Raw genomic sequence first — 20,541 nt, 5'->3', positions numbered from 1 at the left:
GCACTGGAGAAGCGGAATCCATGCCAACCATCCCAGATTTAGGTAAACAGGTACTGGTCATGTCCTGCTGGCCAAGGAGTGGCAATCACTGAGAATGGTTGTGGGGTCGAAGGGAGAGAGGAGGGCAGAGAGAAAGGAAGACAGAGGGACAAAGGAAGGGTGAGATTCAACTGTATTTATTGAGTGCTTATTGTGTGCAAAGCACTGTACCAAGCACTTGGGAAAGCACAATATAACAGACACATTCCTGCCCACAACAGTCTGTATTTACTGAGCATTTTTTGTGTGCAGAACACTGTACTAAGTGCTTACGGTTAGAGGGGGAGGCAGACAATAATATAAATAAATGAACAGATAAATAAATTACAGAAATGCACATATGTGCTGTGGGAATGGGAGGGAGGATGAATGAAGTAGCAAGTAAGAGAAGCGCAGAAGGGAGTGGGAGGAGAGGAAAGCTTAGTCAGGGAAGCCTTCTTGGAGGAGTGTGCCGAGTATTTAGTGCTCAGGTGGTGGGGGGAACTGGATATGGCAATTTGGGGATACAAGGAGGGGAGATTAGAGATTAATCAAGGATAGCTGTGGAGCCTTTATCCCTTGCAGATAAACCAGCAGCAGTCTGAAAGTCCACAGGATGTCTCCAAGTTTCTTCCCACTTTATGCTGCTAGGATTTTTAGCCATGGGCAATTCCATCGTTTGAGAAATTAAAAGAGATGGAGTGACATGATGGACCAAAAACATGGCAGCCTATAAATAAGATGGTGCTGAAGCAAAACCTACAAAACATTACTGCATGCTTGCAGTGGATACTTTTGCAATTTAATTTGTCAAATTAAAACTTTAAACAGTACACGTGGCCGAAACAACAACTGGCTTTAAACTAGATGTTAAAATGCATTTGGACAAAGTTAAGTGTCTAAATTCCTCCCCATCCCAGCAGGTTGTGGCTCTGAAGACAAATCGTGGTACAGCAATCTTAATGCACACCAAATGGGGCAAAGATTCATTCACTCATTTAATCGTACTTATAGAGAGCTTACTGCGTGCAGAGCACTGTACTAAGCACTTGGGAAGTACAAGTTGGCAACATTATAGAGACGGTCCCTACCCAACAGCAGGCTCACAGTCTAGAAGGGGGAGACAAGATGAATCAATATAATTATAATCAGCACCTAATTTGCTCACCTTCTCAAGAGATTTTCATTTAATCGTATTTATTGAGCGCTTACTGTGTGCAGAGCACTGTACTAAGCGCTTGGGAAGTACAAGTTGGCAACATTATAGAGACGGTCCCTACCCAACTGCGGGCTCACAGTCTAGAAGGGGGAGACAAGATGAATCAATATAACGATAATCAGCACCTAATTTGCTCACCTTCTCAAGAGATTTTCATTTAATCACATTTATTGAGCGCTTACTGTGTGCAGAGCACTGTACTAAGCGCTTGGGAAGTACAAGTCGGCAACATTATAGAGACGGTCCCTACCCAACAGCGGGCTCACAGTCTAGAAGGGGGAGACGAGATGAATCAATATAATTATAATCAGCACCTAATTTGCTCACCTTCTCAAGAGATGAATGAAAGACTGTGAGGAGTCAAGTTCATGTTTATATTTAACCCTTAAATATTACTCTTAAGGGATGGTATTTCCATTTTGATAGTCACCACGGCTTTTTCTTAGTAAATGGGAAATCAGTATATATATATATCGGCAAACACCATCAAAATTAGCCTTAAGATAAAATAGTCCCCCCAAAAAATAACCACTAGATGGCTCTGCTGCCTTTGAAAATCTGGAATTCCATAAAATATGTGAAAAAATCCTTCAGATTAGAGAGGTCTGCACCCCACCCATTTTATTATCTCCATTTATCTGTTCGTAGTTAGAAGAAATGCTATCTAACATGGAACACTACTGTTTCCCAGGGAAATATTTAAATAAGGACAGTCATACACAAAGAAATGCTTATACCACACTGTGTTTCTGACCACAAATTTGAACTGAGCGATCATGCCAGGGTTTAGCGCTTGGCAATTAGCAGCACTGTTCGATGATTCTGTACTGAACTGCAAAGTGAGCACGAAACATCAATCAATCGTATTTATTGAGCGCTTACTGTGTGCAGAGCACTGTACTAAGCGCTTGGGAAGTGCAAGTTGGCAACATATAGAGACAGTCCCTACCCAACAGTGGGCTCACAGTCTAAAAGGGGGAGACAGAGAACAAAACTAAACATACTAACAAAATAAAATAAACAGAATAGATATGTACAAGTAAAATAGAGTAATAAATATGTACAAACATATATACATATATACCGGTGCTGTGGGGAAGGGAAGGAGGTAAGATGGGGGGATGGACGGGGACGAGGTGGGAGGAAGGAAGGGGCTCAGTCTGGGAAGGCCTCCTGGAGGAGGTAATCCTTCTCCTTTCCCTTAGATGGTATGGGGGGAAAGCACAAAGGGCATCCTTGCTACGGCCCACTTAATTCTCTCAGCTAGCTTTCAGTGGTCGGCTTTTTGGTTTGTACCTCCTGGCAGAGTGAGTGATAAATGGGAGCAATTTCAACATCCTCATCTCTAAAAAAACATCTGAGAGAAAACAAATTTGAAATGCCAGTTAGCATCTACAAGATACCTTTCCTAGATCACGTTCTTTCTTTATTCTGTCACTATATGCTTTGCCGTATTTTGTTTCCAATTTGTGGGGGAAAGAGCTATGCTGTGTCTAATTTCAAACATTTTCACGCGTGGAAATATAGACTCAAAAATACTGGGACTTTTACTATTTTTTTTGAGTCATGGGATGAGGGGAGGCAGGATCCAGGGGTCATGTTATCCTGCTATTAAGGAGGCTTCTCTCAAAGCAGCTCTGGGAGAAAAGGGAGAGTGATAGAGTTCCTTTGCTTCCCTAGCCAATGAGGGAAAGACTCCAATATTCATGGGAATGATTCCAATGAAGAAGGAACTCCAAAACCTTTTGCTTGGGACTAAATATTAATTAACTGTCTGAGTTTCAAAATGTCAAATTCCCACCATCCCAAGTGGAACAAACTTAAAGCAGAGAAGAAACAGGGTCTGATCAGTTTGGCCTGTTTTCACTGTTTGGCTCGTTGTTGCAGTGATTGGGAATGCATTATCCAGAAAGTTCGCTCTGTGAATGAACAGAACAGCGGGTAATTTATTGAGAGAAATTCCAAACAAGCCCTAAAAACCTTACCTGCCCTTCTCAATGCTCTCCCCGTTAAAGGGGGTACATGAGAATCAGCAGCCACTCACTATGCGGAGGGGAGGGGGACGGGAGAGGGGGGATGATTTGCAAGGAGCTCTACATTCAGCTTGGTTGTTCTGAGTGATTTTGAAAGCTCATGGAGCCAGCTGACGCAAAGCACATAGCCAAGGCTCTCCCTGGGGATCTGCAGCTAGTGAGCTCACAAATGGTAAACATAAAATGATATACGGAGGATGGCAAGTACATTGCCTCTAAGCCCCTTCCTATTATTTTATGGCACAATTTCCTATGAAGGTTACATTGCCCAGAGCTCATGCTCTTATTAGTAAAACTCTTAATTCCCTCTCCAGTTCTCCACCCTAATAAATCATTTCCCCCGCCTGCTGCAACTACATTTCAGACGTTTTCCAAGCCTGATAGTAAAATGACTTTTTTGGGGGGGTGATAAAAATTTGCAACAGAAATGGTGCTCGTGACTGGGATCTGGGTGAGGATCAGTTAATCTGTCATCCGTAGTTTCTACAGTCGCACGTACAGGTTTAATAGGTATGCATGGCCTTTTTCTCCTGAAATCTCATCGGTACCCTTGAACACACCTCTTCTAGCAAATGGGAACTCCAGGCTACAGAACATCTCTGGAAATGGAGTAAAATATCCTGTTGGACAGAATAAGGGTTAAAAGATGGCGGGCGAAGGGATCGATGGCAACTTTTCAGAAGGAAATCATGGGGTCACCCCAAATTCAGTACTCGGACCCATTTTATTGAACGTCATTATGAACCATCTGGAGGGGGTGGGCTGTGTTGTTTCTTAGACTGTGAGCCCACTGTTGGGTAGGGACCGTCTCTATATGTAGCCAACTTGTACTTCCCAAGTGGTTAGTACAGTGCTCTGCACACAGTAAGCGCTCAATAAATACAATTGATTGATTGATTGTGCAGCCAACCAATCTACAAATGGCATGACCCTCTTCAAGGTGGTGAAATGCCACGCTGGGGTGGGAGATTTACACTTAGTAGCAGGGCCAAGGTGAAGAGTACAGTGCTCTGCACACAGTCAGCGCTCAATAAATACAATTGATTGATTGATGGTCCCCTAGTCCGCCACCTTGCTCGGCCCAAATCAGTCCCTCCCTCTCCCATCCCCTTCAACAACCCCGAACAGAGGAATGGATACGCTCCCTTCCTGAGATGAGTCTCCAGAGGAGCTCAGCTACTAGGCTCATGGAGGGCCAGCAGATGACAATAATTATTATAATAATTATTATTATAGGGAATAACAGGAAAGCAGCGTGGCTCAGTGGAAAGAGCCCGGGCTTTGGAGTCAGAGGTCATGGTTTCCAATCCCGGCTCTGCCTATTGTCAGCTGTGTGACTTTGGGCAAGTCACTTAACTTCTCTGGGCCTCAGTTACCTCAACTGTAAAATGGGGATTAAGACTGTGAGCCCCCTGTGAGACAACCTAATCACCTTGTAACCTCCCCAGCACTTAGAACAGTGCTTTGCACATAGTAAGCGCTTAATAAATGCCATTATTATTATTAATAGTATGTGCTAAGTGCTTACTATGTGCCAGACACTGTACTAAGCACTGGGGTAGATACAAGATAATCAGGTTGGACACAATCCCTGTCCCACGGGGGGTTCACCATCTCAATCCCCATTTTCCAGATGAGGTAACTGAGGCACAGAGCAGTTAAGTGTCTTGCCCAAGGTCACAGAGCAGACAAGTGGTGGAGGCAGGATTCGAACCCACGACCTTCTGACTCCCAGGCATGTGCTCTATCCACTAAACTATGCTGCTTCTAACTGCCGTATTGCTGACCCTAATCCTGTTCATCTTTTTAAATACCAAGGACACAGGAACTGCCTAAATTTGAGCTGAATATTATTGATGTTTCTTAAACCATATGGCCTAAAACCAGCCTCTAATAGCACTCCCCTCTCCTTTAAAAAGATATGCAATAGCCCTTATGCTTACTTATAGTTCTCAGAGGGTGACAAACCCCTGGCTTTTAAAGATGACCTTAGAAACACAATTATGATTACTAGTCTCCAAAGGGAAAGGTCATTTTCATCCATGGCCACATAAACTTAGCTAGTAACGCACAGTGAAGTATATTATTAAATCAAAGGAGTCACTTTGTTTAGGAAGGATTCTAGAAGGTCTCTAATCAATCAATCAATCGTATTTATTGAGCGCTTACAGTGTGCAGAGCACTGTACTAAGCGCTTGGGAAGTACAAGTTGGCAATACATAGAGACGGTCCCTACCCAACAGTGGGCTCACAGTCTAGAAGGGGGAGACAGAGAACAAAACCAAACATATTAACAAAATAAAATAAATAGAACAATAGCACAGACATTTCAAAACGTTTTTGGTGAATCCAACGTAGGGGGAGCATAGCAGAAAATCTACTGGGGGGCCCTCAATGCATTCATGGAATTTGGGGTGTGCGGAGGGTGCACAAGGGGAATCAATTCTTTCAACTACAATAATTGTGGTATTTGTTAAGCACTTACAATGTGACAAGCACTGTACTTGGGGGTAGGTAAAAGATAATCAGTCAGACCCACACCCCGTCCCTCACTGGGCTCATAGACTCAGAGGAGGGAAGTTCCGATGCGGAAACTGAGGCGCAGAGAAGTTAAGTGACTTCCCCAGGTCACACAGCAGGCAAGAGGCGAAGCCAGACTTAGAACCCAGGCCCTCGGACTCCCAGGCCGGTGGTGTAATGGTCATTACACCAGGCTATGCCAAAATACAGCACAACGGCCATGTGGAAAGTGCCCCCCAGAAGACCCACTGCTACTTGGAGGCATGCCAGGGGGCAGATGAGCTAGCATCCCATGGTAGGGCCTCTGCCAGCCAGGAGCATGGAATCCACTGCTCTGCTCCTCTCTGATGGCTCCTCAACATGACTCGCTCCAAGAGCTGTGCTGCAGAAAGCTAAACTGCCCTGCCACCCGGAATGGGACTCCCCACTTGAAGCTCTCGCCGACATCAGCTTCAGGCAGAGCAGGGAGGACTCCTGGAGAGCTCACCCACCCCTATGGCACCCTTAGGCCATAGACCTTTTAGACTGTGAGTCCACTGTTGGGTAGGGACTGTCTCTACATGTTGCCAACTTGTACTTCCCAAGCGCTTAGTACAGTGCTCTGCACACAGTAAGCGCTCAATAAATACGATTGATTGATTAGGCATCACCGGTAGCAGTCCTGAACCAGGTGGGTGGCAGTATGCACCCTGCTCAGGACTTCACTGTTACAAAACCAAAGGGCAATACCACTCAATTCTCAATCAATATTCTCAGAACGCCTACTGTGCGCAGAGCATTGGACTAAGCAACAGAGAGTGTACAACAGAAGTAGGCACCAGCTCTACAATTGGAACTGCATCTGGAAAACATCGACTGTGGGAAAAAAAAATTCAGGCCTGGTTATTGCTATGTGTGTAAATTTAATACTAGTAATCGTAGACCTGGACTGCCACCACATTGGGAAAGAAAAAACATCCATCCTTAAAACAAGGCTGGGCTGTGTGAGATGTTATCTCTAAAATTTAAAAACACTGCTTCACTCTGGTGCACGCTGCTTGAATAGACCTAAATATCAGTAGAGAAAGGAAAGACCCTAAAACATACCTCCTCTGTTTCCATTCTCTTCATCCTGCAAAACAAAAAATATAAAAAGCAATTAAAATCCCCTTGAAGCCCAGATCCTCCATAATTGAATACAGTGCAGTATTCAGTGTATTTTGAAACCATACCTCTTGAGGGTTTTGAGATTATACTTTTAAGTGTAAAGCACTTGCTATGTACCAGGCACTGTACTTAGAGCTGGGATAGATAGAAGGTAATCAGGTTGCACGCAGTCCCTGTCCCACAGAAAGCTCATAATCGTAATCCTCATTTTACGGATGAAGTAACTAAGGCAAAGAAAAGTTAAGTGACTTGTCCAAGGTCACACAGCAGGCAAACAGCGGAGCCGGGATTAGAACCCAAGTCCTTCTGACTCCCAGGCTCTATTCACTAGGCCACACTTGAGGTGTTTTGGCTTTCCTTTCTCCTACACAGTTCGCTGAGGTTCTTCTTTCTTTCCTGCTGCACCACCATGTCCTCCCTACCTCTACCCTAAGTGGGAGAAGTGGTACTTCCTCCTGGGTGTGTTTGCTCATGAGCATAATTTATTTTTATTTATATTAATGCCTGTCTCCCCCTCTAGACTGAAAGCTCGTTGTGAGCAGGGAACGTGTCTACCAACTCTGTTACATTGTACGCTCCTGAGTGCACACAATAAGCACTCAAATATGATTGATTGGCATACTTCAAATGAAGCAAGAGCTTGTCAGCAAAGACAAGTGATACTTTTTAAGAGCAGAGGGGAATGCATTTTGGAGCAACGACTCACAGATAAAGCTTAAAAATCTGCCCCATTCAAAAGAACAGCATCAAGGGCAGAGTTTGGAGGGGGAAAAAAATCACATTTACCCACCTAGTAAGATATACAAAAGCTACGCAATCCATTTAAATTATTTTGGGGAAAAAAAGGCACAAGTATCATCATCATCATCAATCGTATTTATTGAGCGCTTACTGTGTGCAGAGCACTGTACTAAGCGCTTGGGAAGTACAAGTTGGCAACATATAGAGACAGTCCCTACCCAACAGTGGGCTCACAGTCTAAAAGTATATATATTTTGTTGTTCAAATGATTGCTGAAGAACACAAAACTCTGTAAAGCTTAGTGTTCAGTGAATTGAAAAGAAATCATTACCCTACTAATTTGTTTTCAGCTGAAAACTACCTCAAAAGATCCCTGGAACAGAACTAAAAACTAGCAAAAAAACTGTTTTTCTCTAGCTTCCACTTCAGGCAGGGAAAAAAAAAACAAACGTTAAACTTGAACTTGAGAATTTATCTCAGAAGCTTCAGCTAAACAGCGCTAAAGCTACAGAAATAAAAATATCTATGCAAATTTCATGATCAATTTCAACTGAGCTCGAGTCCAGAGCACTGCCCAAGGAGCCAGCGATCCTTGCACTAGAGGGTAGATACAAGCTAATCATGTTGGCCACAGTCTCTGTCCCATGTGGGCTCACAGTTTTAACGCCCATTTTACAGATGAGGTATCTGAAGCACAAAGAAGTGAAGTGACTTGCCCAAGGTCATACAGCAGACAAGTGGCAGAGCCAGGATAAGAACCCATGTCCTCTGATTCCCAAGCCCACGCTCTAGCAATGTCTCCCTTAATAAAAGTGCTATTTTAGTTTATAAATACAGTTCCTAGATAACTTAGCCTGTTTCCAATCATCTCACCAAGAGTTCTTTTTGTTTGTTTTTAAAACAGCGTAATCCTTACTAGCATTAATACTGTGATGACCGACCAGCTCCATATTTCAAATCCATTTGTTACTATGGTATTTATTGAGTGCTCACTCTGTAGATACAAGATAATCAGGGGTTTTGTTACGGTATTTGTTAAGCACTTACTATCTGCCAGGCCCTGTACTAAGCACTGACGTAGGTACAAACTAATCAAGTTGAATCAAGACTGGGGCTCACAGTCTTAAACCACATTTTACATATGAGGTAATCAATTATATTTATTCAGCACTTAATGTGTGCACAGCACTGTACCAAGCATTTGGGAGAGTACAACACAGCACTACAACCGACACATTCGCTGTCTGCAGCGAGTTTACAGTCTAGAGAGGGAGAGGTAAGTGAGCCACAGGGAAATTAAGTCATTTGCCCAAAGTCACACAACAGGCGAGTGGCAGAACGGGATTAGAACCCAGGTCTTTCTGGCTTCCCGCCCCATGCTCCTTCCAGAAGTCACTCTGGGCTTGCCGATCTGCTAGATTAAAACCATTTCTAAAAACATTAAAACCATAGTAACAGAGTCCCTATCTCACATGGGGCTCACAGCCTAAGTACTGTGCAGAATTGCTCAGGCCTTTCATCTAGCTGACTGATTTCCATGTGGTGGGAAAACAGCAGATGGGCACTGGGAAAAAAAAAACCCAAATGAGATCTGGAACTCGAGGGAGTAAATGTTAGAGAGTCCAGGTGGAAGGGAAAGTTCAGAGGGAGCGGGAGAAAGTTCAAACTCCATTCTAGGAAACCGGCCACAGAGTACAACGACATAGGTGCCTCACGTTTCGTTGATCAACTTATCTGAGCAACAATTTCATATGTGCCGAAATAGAAGCAGACTCAACTTCAGTGACAGCAAAAACAGAAATGAGCAAAAACAGAATGCTTGGATTTTTCCCTGTGGAAGAGACAAAGGGTTAAATGGGGGAAAAGACAAAGGGCTTGAAAAACACTTTCCCCATTTCTCTCACCTTATACGAAAACTGAACGGCAGACTCTGGCGGGTACACAATAAAGTGCCGTAATGTAAATCCAAAGCCCTGGGACGTCCTCTTCAATAGAACCGTTTTCGGACCCGGCCACGCGAATGGTTCATCCTCCGATGGAGAGGCTGCTTCACTCTGATCTTTTCCATCTTTATTTTTTGACACCTAAAATGAGGTTGAGAGAAAAACATAGTTAAGTCTCTAAGTACCTCTATTTTTCTTCTTAGTCAAATATAAAGGATAGGAGAAATGGTTTTAATCTAACAGATCGGCAAGAAAATGATTCAATATTTTACAATGTGTAATTTGTACGTGGTGCAGCACGAGAAAACCTGCATCATCAAATCTCTTCTCCTATCTGAATGGAACATATTTCAACTCAGTGAAGCTTCCTCTCAAGATCAGGCAACAGAAATCATAGTGTTCTTGCTTCGCTATCACGCTGGCCAATGAACTCATCTGAGCTGTCATTTACTCAGATACATTTTCAATTAACTTCATTTGATGATGCCAGAATTCACTGTAAGTCCATAACTGACCCCTGAACTTAACTGTGAGCTGGGCAAATACTTTGACTCATGATCCACGTCCTATCTACTACATTATACTCATATTCAAAGTTCAACCCACGCTGGGTTATTCAACTTTTCCCTGCAATCCAAGCCCCATTCTGTTCATATACTGGCAAATGTCACTAAGGCTTATCATCTGAAATATGCACTGTGGATTCTGGCATCAGTAGAGACAAAAATATTTCATTTTCATCTTTTTTTTTTTTTTACAGCTGGAAGTGCTATGATTAGGTTAGGTTTCTTATTGAAAAGGGTCATCTATACAAATACTCAAATGACTGACACATACATTGGCTTTAAAGCACTTAATCACCTTGCCCCTCCTACCTCACTTCACCACACTCCTACTGCAACCCAGCCCGCATACTTTGTTCCTCTAATCATCATCATCATCAATCGTATTTATTGAGCGCTTACTGTGTGCAGAGCACTGTACTAAGCCCTTGGGAAGTACAAGTTGGCAACATACAGAGACAGTCCCTACCCAACAGTGGGCTTACAGTCTAAAAGGGGGAGACAGAGCACACTGTACCTCGATCTCGTCGCTGACCTCTTGCCCACAGGAACCTCTGGCCTGGAATGCCCTGACTCTCACATCAGACAGATAATTGCTCTTCCCCACTTCAAAGCCTTATTGAAGGCACATCTCCTCCAAGAAGCCCTCCCTGACTACGCCCTCCTCCCATTCATTCATTCATTGGATCGCATTTATATATTTGTACAGCTTTATTACTCTATTTTATTAATGATGTGTACATAGCTCTCATTCTATTTATTTATTTTGATGCTATTGATGCCTGTCTACTTGTTTTATTTTGTTGTCTGTCTCCCCCCTTTCTTTCATTCATTCATTCAATCGTATTTATTGAGTGCTTACTGTGTGCAGAGCACTGTACTAAACGCTTGGGAAGTCCAATCAATCAATCAATCCATCAATCGTATTTATTGAGCGCTTACTGTGTGCAGAGCACTGTACTAAGCGCTTGGGAAGTCCAAGTTGGCAACATATAGAGACGGTCCCTACCCAACAGTGGGCTCACACTCTAGAAGGGGGAGACAAAACAAAACATATTAACAAAATAAAATAAATAGAATAAATATGGACAAACAAAATAACTTTCTTGACTGTGAGCCTGTTGTTCGGTTGAGATTGTGTCTATCTGTTGCCGTGTGGTACTTTCCAAGCACTGTACTAAGCGCTTGGGAAGTACAAGTCGGCAACACAGAGAGACGGTCCCTACCCAACAACGGGCTCACAGTCTAGAAGGGGGAGACAGACCACAAAACAAAACACGTAGACAGGTGACTGGGGCGTTTAATTGCTCACCCCGTGCCAAGCGCTGTACTAAGCGCTGGGGCAGGTTCCAGCTGCTCGGGTCGGACGCGGTGTCTGTCCCACAAGTAGGAGAGAAGACCGTCCTTTCCCCCGCCTGCCATTTTACAGCTGGGGCCCAGAGATGTCAGGCCACTTGCCCGGGGTCCCCGACGAAGGAAGAAACAGAGCCGGGATTGGAAGCCAGGTGCTACACTGGTTCGTGAGAGGGGCGGCCACCGCGGGGAGGCGTCCCCCCCTTCAATCAATCAATCGTATTTATTGAGCGCTTACCGTGTGCAGAGCACTGTACTAAGCGCTTGGGAAGTACAGCGGAGCCGCCGCCCTCTGAGGAGTGCGGATGAGATTCGCGCGATCCCCGGCCAGAGCCCGGCTTCCCGCTATCTTAGAGACGCTTCCCGCCACCACCTGCCCAGCACGTGGCCGAGGGCAGCGGGCTACCTGGGAACGCCTCATCTAAAAGGATCGACCGGCCAAACGAGCTCCCTTCTTAGCCTCGCGTTCACTCAGTCGAGTGTACTTACTGAGCACTTATCTGTGCAAGGAGCACTGTACTGAGCGCTTGGGAGAGGACGATATCAGAATAAACAGACGCGTTCCCTGCCCACAAGAAGGCACAAAGTCTACCTGGCTTCGGGGACGGGCGGGGCAAAAGCGCTACGGGCCTGGGAATCAGAGGGCCTGGGTTCGAACCCCGATTCCATCGCCTGCCTGAGGTGTGACCTCGGGCAGGTCACTTAACCTCTCTGGGCCTCGGTTTCGTCCTCCGTAAAAATGAACCCAAACTCCAGTTCTCCCCTATTAGACTGGGAGCCCCTCGTAAGACAGTGATTGGGTCCGGACCCCATTACCTCGTGTCTCCCCGGGGTGCTCAGTACAGCGCTCGTCCCGAATAAGTGCTCACCAGATACACCGTTATAGAATCATTGCTATTATTACATTCAGCCCCTACTTCTGACTTGTCATCACTTTAACTTTGGGGCCCATGAACGCCTAAAACACACAGACACAGACACTTCCCCCATGTTTGCGGGTCAAATCTCCCTGCGGCCATAGCCAGACCGCCCCTGGTTCCTGCTAGCAAAACGTTCCCCCGCCCTTCAATTTACGGCTTCCGAGTGGGATCCTGAAGCCCCCCACTGTGATCCTTGTGATCAAGGAGGAGCAGCGTGGCTAAGTGGAAAAAAGCCCGGGCTTTGGAGTCAGAGGCCATGGGTTTGAATCCCACCTCCGCCACATGTCTGCTGTGTGACCTTGGGCAAGTCACTTAACTTCTCTGAGCCTCAGTTACCTCATCTGTAAAATGGGGATTAAGACTGTGAGCCCCATGTGGGACAACTTGATCACCTTGTATCCACCCCCAGCGCTTAGAACAGTGCTCTGCACACAGTAAGCGCTTAACAAATGCCATCATTATTATTATTACTATTATCCTGCCGGCTCTCCCCACCTCCGTTCCTCTCCTTTTCTCCCACCCCCTTCTGTGCCACTCTTACCTGCTCCTTCATTGATCCTCCCTCCCATCCCCAGAGCACATATTTATTCATTCAATCGTATTTACTGAGCGCTTACTGTGTGCAGAGCACTGTACTACGCGCTTGGGAAGAACAATTTGACAACAGAGAGACAGTCCCTACCCAACAACGAACTCACAGTCTAGAAGGGGGAGACAGACAACAAAACAAGTAGAGAGGTGTCAATACCATCAAAATAGATAAATAGAATTATAGATATATACAGATCATTAATAAAATAGAGTAATAAATACGTAGAAATATACACATGTGCTGTGGGAAGGGGGAGGGGGTGGGGGCAATGGGGAGGGGAGGAGGAGGAGAGGAAAAGGGATAGGGTTGAGTTTGGGAAGGCCTCCTGGAGAAGGTGAGCTCTCAGTAGGGCTTTGAAGGGAGGAAGCGAGCTAGTTTGGCGGATGTGCGGAGGGAAGGCATTCCAGGCCAGAGGTAGGACGTGGGCCAGGGGTCGACAGCAGGACAGGCAAGAACGAGGCACAGTGAGGAGGTGAGCGGCAGAGGAGCGGAGTGTGCATGCTGGGCTATAGATGGAGAGAAGGGAGGTGAGGTAGGAGGGGGCGAGGTGATGGAGAGCTTTGAAGCCAACAGTGAGGAGCTTTTGCTTCATGCAAAGGTTGATAAGCAACCACTGGAGGTTTCTGAGGAGGGGAGTGACATGCCCGGAGCATTTCTGTAGAAAACAAGTGCACATACCTCCAATTTAATTATTTATTTATTCAGATTAATGTCTGTCTCCCTCTCTATCATCAATCGTATTTATTGAGCGCTTACTGTGTGCACAGCACTGTACTAAGCGCTTAGTACCTCTAGACGGTGAGCTCGTTGTGGGTAGGAACGTGTCTGCTTGTTGTTATATTGTACTCTCCCAAGTGCTTAGTACAGTGCTTTGCACACCGTAAGTGCTCAAAAAATACAATTGAATGAACGAACATGTAAACAAACGCCTCTCCAAACACTAGATGAAAACCTGGTATGTTTTGAAGATGATTCCTTTCCCCTGTCGACACCCTCTGCAGACATTGGGGCTAGGGAAAGGAAGGGTGTTCAGCTAGAAACAGAGGGTCGGGGTGGGGAGAGGAGAGGGTGGAACTCAAAGTTAAATGGATGGGTGTAAAGAGACCCCCTCAAAACCCTACCCCCCCCCCCCCCCCATACGCCAACTGCTAGCATAGAAAAAAGCTGCACTGAAGTCACGTAGGAAGAAAAGAAAGTCAACTGAAGTCCCCACATATTCTTTGGTGGCTCCAGCTAGTCATGAAGTAACCACCTGAGAGCAAAGAACTGCCCTAGGAGCTGAAGGGTTGCAGACTGTAGATGGCTCCGGCCTCCAGGATTTTAATCTAAAAGAGTCATGCAAACCCCAAAGATGCAACCAATAATATGAATGGGATAGCTTCCCTCCTAGAGAATGTAAGCCCCTCTAGGACAGGGATCGTGCCGACCACTGTCATAGTGCTTAGTACAGTGCTCTGCTTTCTGTAAGAACTCAACAATTACCACTGATTGATAAGTCAAACAAAAGGCATAATCAAAAGCCCACAGCAAATGTGAGAGCATAACAAAGGATAATCAATCAATCAATCGCATTTATTGAGCGCTTACTGTGCGCAGAGCACTGTACTAAGCACTTGGAAAGTACAAGTTGGCAACATATAGAGACAGTCCCTACCCAACAGTGGGCTCACAGTCTAAAAGGGGGAGACAGAGAACAAAACCAAACATACTAACAAAATAAAATAAATAGAATAGATATGTACAAGTAAAATAGAGTAATAAATATGTACAAACATATATACATATATACAGGTGATTATACATATAATCAAAAGGGTCCAGTGGCCACAGGAGCTAGCTGTGGGGGTACAGCCTCAGGAAAACGATTTTTACCCAGGAACAGACATTCAGAGACTCCTTTTTCTGCAGGACCTGAGTTCTGACCCATTCTGGTTTATTTCTACCTCTGACCCATAGTGCTATGGAGCCTACGAACAGGAGCCAGGGATGAGGGTCCCTAAAGGCGGAGAGGGGAGCGGTGGCCAATGCCAACTGAGCACGGCTGAACACCTGAGGGCTCAGGGATGTTTTGATCTGCCTGCTAGGCTACACTGGTGACACAACAAATAATTTGTTATTGCCTCAGTTTCTACTCTAAACCCCCAAAGATTATGAATTTCAAGGCCCCAGTCAGTCAGATACCAACTTAATTGACCTCAAATCCAAACAAACCACTATATATACTTCCCAATCCCGGGTGATATGATACTAAAGAAATAAAAGACACAGTTTGAGTTGGTTTTTTTTTTTTTTTTACCAAGCAGCTTGTAATTTAACCAGACCCTTGAGATTCCTATTCTGTTTTTTTGTAGCACAGGAAAAGCAGCAGCCCATCTGGGAGGAAATGCTCTGTTTCTACTTGCCAGCAACTACTGAATTCATGTCGCCATTAGATTACAACTGCAGCCACTCACAAACTGAGCCCTCTGCCAAAGATTTCCAAACAGTGCCTTGAAAATATTCACAAATTTTCCGAGGCCTACATTCACCTTTTTGTATCAAACAGTTAATTTGGCGGCATATTTCTGTCCCCCACCTTCAGGATCTTCCTCGTACTTCAGACAGCTTGATGAACACCTCCTCCTCCTCCCATCCAGCCAAATCCTCTCACTCGGTCATTTAATGGTATTGATTAAATGCTTGCTGATTACTGATTAAATGCATCATCATCATCATCATCATTGATGGTACTGACTGAGTCCTTACTGTGTGCAGAGCACTGTACTGAGTGTTTGGGAGAGTACAATGCAACAGAGTTGGCAGATACATTCCCTACCCAAAAGAAGCTCTCACTCTCCACTTGAGACACAACTCCTAGCCAGGTACTGAAGTTCCTCTGGTTCTTTGCTCTCTCAGAGGAGCTGCAGGGTTTGGTTGGTAAACCGACTGTTCTCCCAGTCTGTGGCCTCAATCAATCAATCAATCAATCTTATTTATTGAGCCCTTACTGTGTGCAGAGCACTGTACTAAGCGCTTGGGAAGTACAAGTCGGCAACACATAGAGACAGTCCCTACCCAACAGCGGGCTCACAGTCTAGAAGGGGGAGACAGAGAACAAAACGAAACATACTAACGAAGTAAAATAAATAGAATAGATATGTACAAGATAAATAAATAAATAAGCAGAGTAATAAATACGTACAAACTACATGCAGAGTTCAGATGCCACTTTGCCACAGCGCGATGGTAATGGAATGTAGACAGTCTCTTACAATCTTGTTCTATGGTAATTCCCATGGTACTTGTCATCAGAAAGATAGAAAGCAGCAGCAAATAATTCATGCATATAAATACATGACAATGCTTCACTTTGAGTATGGGGGCAATTTGGAGCATTTGCTGAAGAAGTAGGATAGGAAGTGAGGGGAAGAAATAGGGGAGAGAGAGGAAAACAGGGAGAGAAAGAAAAAGACAGAGGGAAGGAGACAAATGGAGAGAGAGAATGGCACCACCATTTAATTGTGTCCAACCCAATTTACTTGTATCCACACTTCAGCACTTAGTACAGTGGCTGGTACACAGTAAGCCTTTAACAAATACCATTATTATTATTCCTCAAAATTACATAGCAAGTAAACCTAGTAGCCACTGTTAGCTACTTTCCCACAGACATTCCCTAAATGAACCATGAATTTCAAGTCCCCAGTTCTTGGTACTTTGGACCAGGTGTTTTCACACTTAATAGAACAGTATTTGATAAAAGGCTATTTAAAAAAATATTGATAAAGGCATCCCTTATGCAAGACATCAGTCTGGGCAATTGCTATCATTCCTGATTCCACTTACTGTCCTCAGACATCCGAAGGCCACTAAGTCTTAACCGGAGTACACACTATCACCCGTACTCTGTTCTTTGGCAGGCAATGGCTCTGGCTGCAATTCTACAGCAGGCATCAGCACCAAGGGAGGGTGGAGGGATCAGGGGAAAGTGGGTAGGGTTATGCCACACTCCCAGAAAAGGCCACGACCACGGTGAAACTGTCACAGCCACTAACACTGTGCCGCCTCTCAGACTTACCGATTTTTGTGAGGCAGAAGCCATCTTGCTAACACACCCAAAATGAGAAGCAAAAAGAGCCCGTAATCAATCCAGCTATTCAAATGGCATAAACGAGACAAGAAATCTCACTGGAATCCCAAAGGGAATTCTGCCTGAGTCCTCGGGAGTGGTGAAAAACTCAGTTTCAACTTGTCTGCTAACAAGTAAAATTTTCAATCAGAGACATGGCTGAAAGGAATGCACGGAATTCCAAATGGAGATTGAAATCCACAAACTACGATTTAAAGCCGAAAACGCCAATCCATGTTCCCAGTCCCCACTTCCCATGAGCTGACTGAGGTGTGGTACCTGCTCACCATGTGGCCCTTTTTCCAACTGCCCCACCGGCACCAAGAGAAAACAAGCAAACAAAGGTTTAGAGATTTTTTAAAGAAAGCCCTGGGGGTTTGGTTCTTCCAGGATCACAGTTTACCTTTGCGAAAGGTAACTGAATCAGTCCCTTTGCTTCCTGGGAAATGTAGTTTCTCTTTCCTTCCCTGCAGTGCCTGGCCGCCCCAGAACCAAAGTGGCATGACAGGCAGGCAGAACTGCTTGGCATATCCCCAGGTGTGGCACAGGTCAGGGGCTGCTGCCCTCAGTCATTGGTATGAAATTAAAATAATTAGGAAAGTACATCAGTTAACTCCGACTATATCTACCACGGACACACTTCACACACACATACTCATATTCTAACACTCATTCTCCCCCCCACCATTTGGACTCAAATCCCCCAAACACATACCCACTCCTCTTCCCCTCCTCCTCAAATCCCCCCACACTGACTTTCCCTTGTCCCAAACCCACCCTGTCACCCAGCCCCACCTCATCTCCCTTTGATGCAGCAGTTATGGAGTGAGTGGGATGAGCTATTTCCACTACCAAAGACCTCTACTGCAGTCACCAAGGCTGAAATCTGGAAAGCTACAGAGCAGAATGTTAGCAAATCTGGGAAAAATCTCCAGCTCTACCCCCAACACCCACCCTCCGACCTACTGGACCCTCTGGAGAATTAAATATTTTTAAATTAGGCAAGCATTTTAATTTTAAAATAGGCAGTTAGTCCTTGCCTAGAAGCTTCTAGAACTGCTCAGCGGAAGAAACACATTTTTTCCCTTCTAATTATATTAAATGACATCTTCTAAAAGTATTTGCATACACCAGAGACAACTAAATCAACTTTCTTTTTTCCTTTGGATATTTATTTCTTGCAACGGAGCCTGTGAAATGAAACTACAGTAACTTTGTACTAAGGGTCCTACGCCTAGCTATGTGCAAACGAGCATGTGTTCGGCACTGTATCAATGTTGTTTCTCTCGGCTCGGTTTTTTAGGAACGGAGTGGGAGGAGAAAAATAGATGGGCTATTCATTGCAAATGTCAAACTTCCAAAATACTTAGAACAGCGGACTTCTTCCAAGGTAAATTTAACCACTCTGAACGCTTGTTGTTCTCGAGCAATGCCGCTCGGATTGAATGGAGACTCGGTGCTTTCAGGGAAGACTCCAGCCTATGCAGAAGCAACCAACACGGATCTTCTAAACTAGTCCAAGGTGGGCTTCTGAGGTGAACACTGGACTCCGGACTTCACAAAGCGGCCCACAGACACTTTGGTTTTGTAAGCAAAAACACTCCAGCTACGGATTACAGAACCATTCGAAATAAGAGGGAATGCGGCATTTTTTTTTAAGGGCTGAGAACATAATTTCTGTTCTCAGCCAATATAGGATAAGTCCCCAGAAAAGTTATAGCAGGGAAAAGGCCAAACCCAAGTCCAACATTCATTCCAACGGAGGAGGGAAGGGGTATTTGCCTATCCGACAGTTTTTGAGAACCTCTTTCCTCAGTTTAGGCTGGCTCAGGAAACAGACTCCTTGGATCGATCCTGTTGATGAGCATTCATTTTGCCTTAGCTTCTGTATCCAGAGGACCACTTCCCTCAAGTCCATATTCCTCTACAGAGCATGGGCCTGGGAATCAGAGGATCTGAGTTCAAATCCTGGCTCTGCCGCCGTGCGACCTTGGACAAGTCACTTTACTTCTCTATGCCTCAGTTTCCTCATCTGCAAAATGGGGATTCAATAACTGCTCTCCCTCCTATTTAGACTGGGAGCACCATGTGGGATCTGATTATTTTGTCTCTATCCCAGCGTTTGGTAAAGTGCTTGGCACACAGCAAGGACTTTCCAAATACCACAATTACTATTATTATTATTATTATTATTACACAGAACGGCCAAAAATATGTCTGGAGAACATTTTCTCCACCAATTAGGCTCTATATCTTTATTATGGCTTTCTGATGGAGGCACTGACATTTAATGGGTACTCGCTCTCTGAAGTAGACTTCCCAACATATAGTACATAATTCAAAATCCTGACCGTCTAGAACATACAAAAATTGTACGTGACGCAAGATGCACAATCTTATCCCCATTTAAAGATGAAGAAACTGAGGCACAGAGTGAACCACACCAGGTCAGACAGCATGCCAGGGGCAGAAGTAGGACTAGAACCCAGGTCTTCTCCAGTCCTACGCTCTTTCCGCTAGACCGGGCTGGGTGAAAAGAAACTAAAGAAGAGCAGTAAAAGTGATGCCAGGAATGGAAGAAAGTTCTTGGGGAAATGTTAATGTTAATAGGTTGGGATTCTTTATTCTAAAGAGGAAATGGTCCTTGGATTCATTTCCTATCTATGAATTTACTGAGCGCTTTTATTATTAATTCTTTATTGGGTACTTTCTGTGTAAAGGATTTTAAGGGGAGGATGCCAAACAGTTGTTCTCTATGCCCACTGTTGGGGATATTGCTAACATGTTAATCCAAGCACTTATCCTACCCCGCCTTGATTACTCAATCTGTCTCCTTGCTGAACTCTGCCTCCTGCCTTTCCCCCTCCAGTTCATACTTCACTCTGCTGCCCAGATTATTTTTCTACAAAAACGTTCAGTCCACGTTTCCTCATTCCTCAAGGGCCCCCGGTGGTTGCCTGCCCACCCCCCACCAAACAGAAACTGCTTACCGTCAGCTTTAAAACACTCAATCACCTTGACCACTCCTACCTCACCGTGCTACTCTTCTACTACAACCAGTCTGGACTCCTCTAACGCCGACCTACTCACTGTACCTCGATCTCATTTATCTCGCCGCCGACCTCTCGACCATGTCCTGCCTCTGACCTGGAACGCCCTCCCTCTTCATATCCGACAGAAATTTACTCCTCCACATCTCCTCCAGAAGGCCTTCCCTGATTTACCCCTCATTTCCCACTCCCTTTTGCATTGCTCTGACTTGCTCCCTTTTATTCGCCCCTCTCCAAGCACCACAGTACTTATGTACCTACCCATAATTAATTTATTTATATTGATGTCTACCTGCCCTCAAGACTGTAAGCTCACTGTGGGCAGGAAATTTGTC

At 44.8% G+C, this 20,541-nt stretch overlaps 1 protein-coding gene across 2 annotated transcripts in view; it reads right to left on the bottom strand.

Moving 5' to 3' along the window:
- ARHGAP21 (Rho GTPase activating protein 21) overlaps positions 1-20,541 on the bottom strand; it is a 152,290-nt gene that overhangs the window by 75,323 nt on the left and 56,426 nt on the right. For both annotated transcript variants that reach the window (XM_038755966.1, XM_038755967.1), the window contains exons 2-3: positions 9,582-9,761; positions 6,877-6,901 (exon numbers count right to left, since the gene is read on the bottom strand). In XM_038755966.1, the coding sequence (XP_038611894.1) occupies positions 6,877-6,901; positions 9,582-9,761 (205 nt within the window). The remainder of the gene's footprint in view (positions 1-6,876; positions 6,902-9,581; positions 9,762-20,541) is intronic.

Source organism: Tachyglossus aculeatus, chromosome 13 (assembly GCF_015852505.1).
Source record: "Tachyglossus aculeatus isolate mTacAcu1 chromosome 13, mTacAcu1.pri, whole genome shotgun sequence".
Lineage (NCBI taxonomy): Eukaryota > Metazoa > Chordata > Mammalia > Monotremata > Tachyglossidae > Tachyglossus > Tachyglossus aculeatus.
The sequence above is the reverse complement of the archived record's forward strand: the minus strand, read 5'-3'. Positions and strand labels throughout refer to the sequence as shown.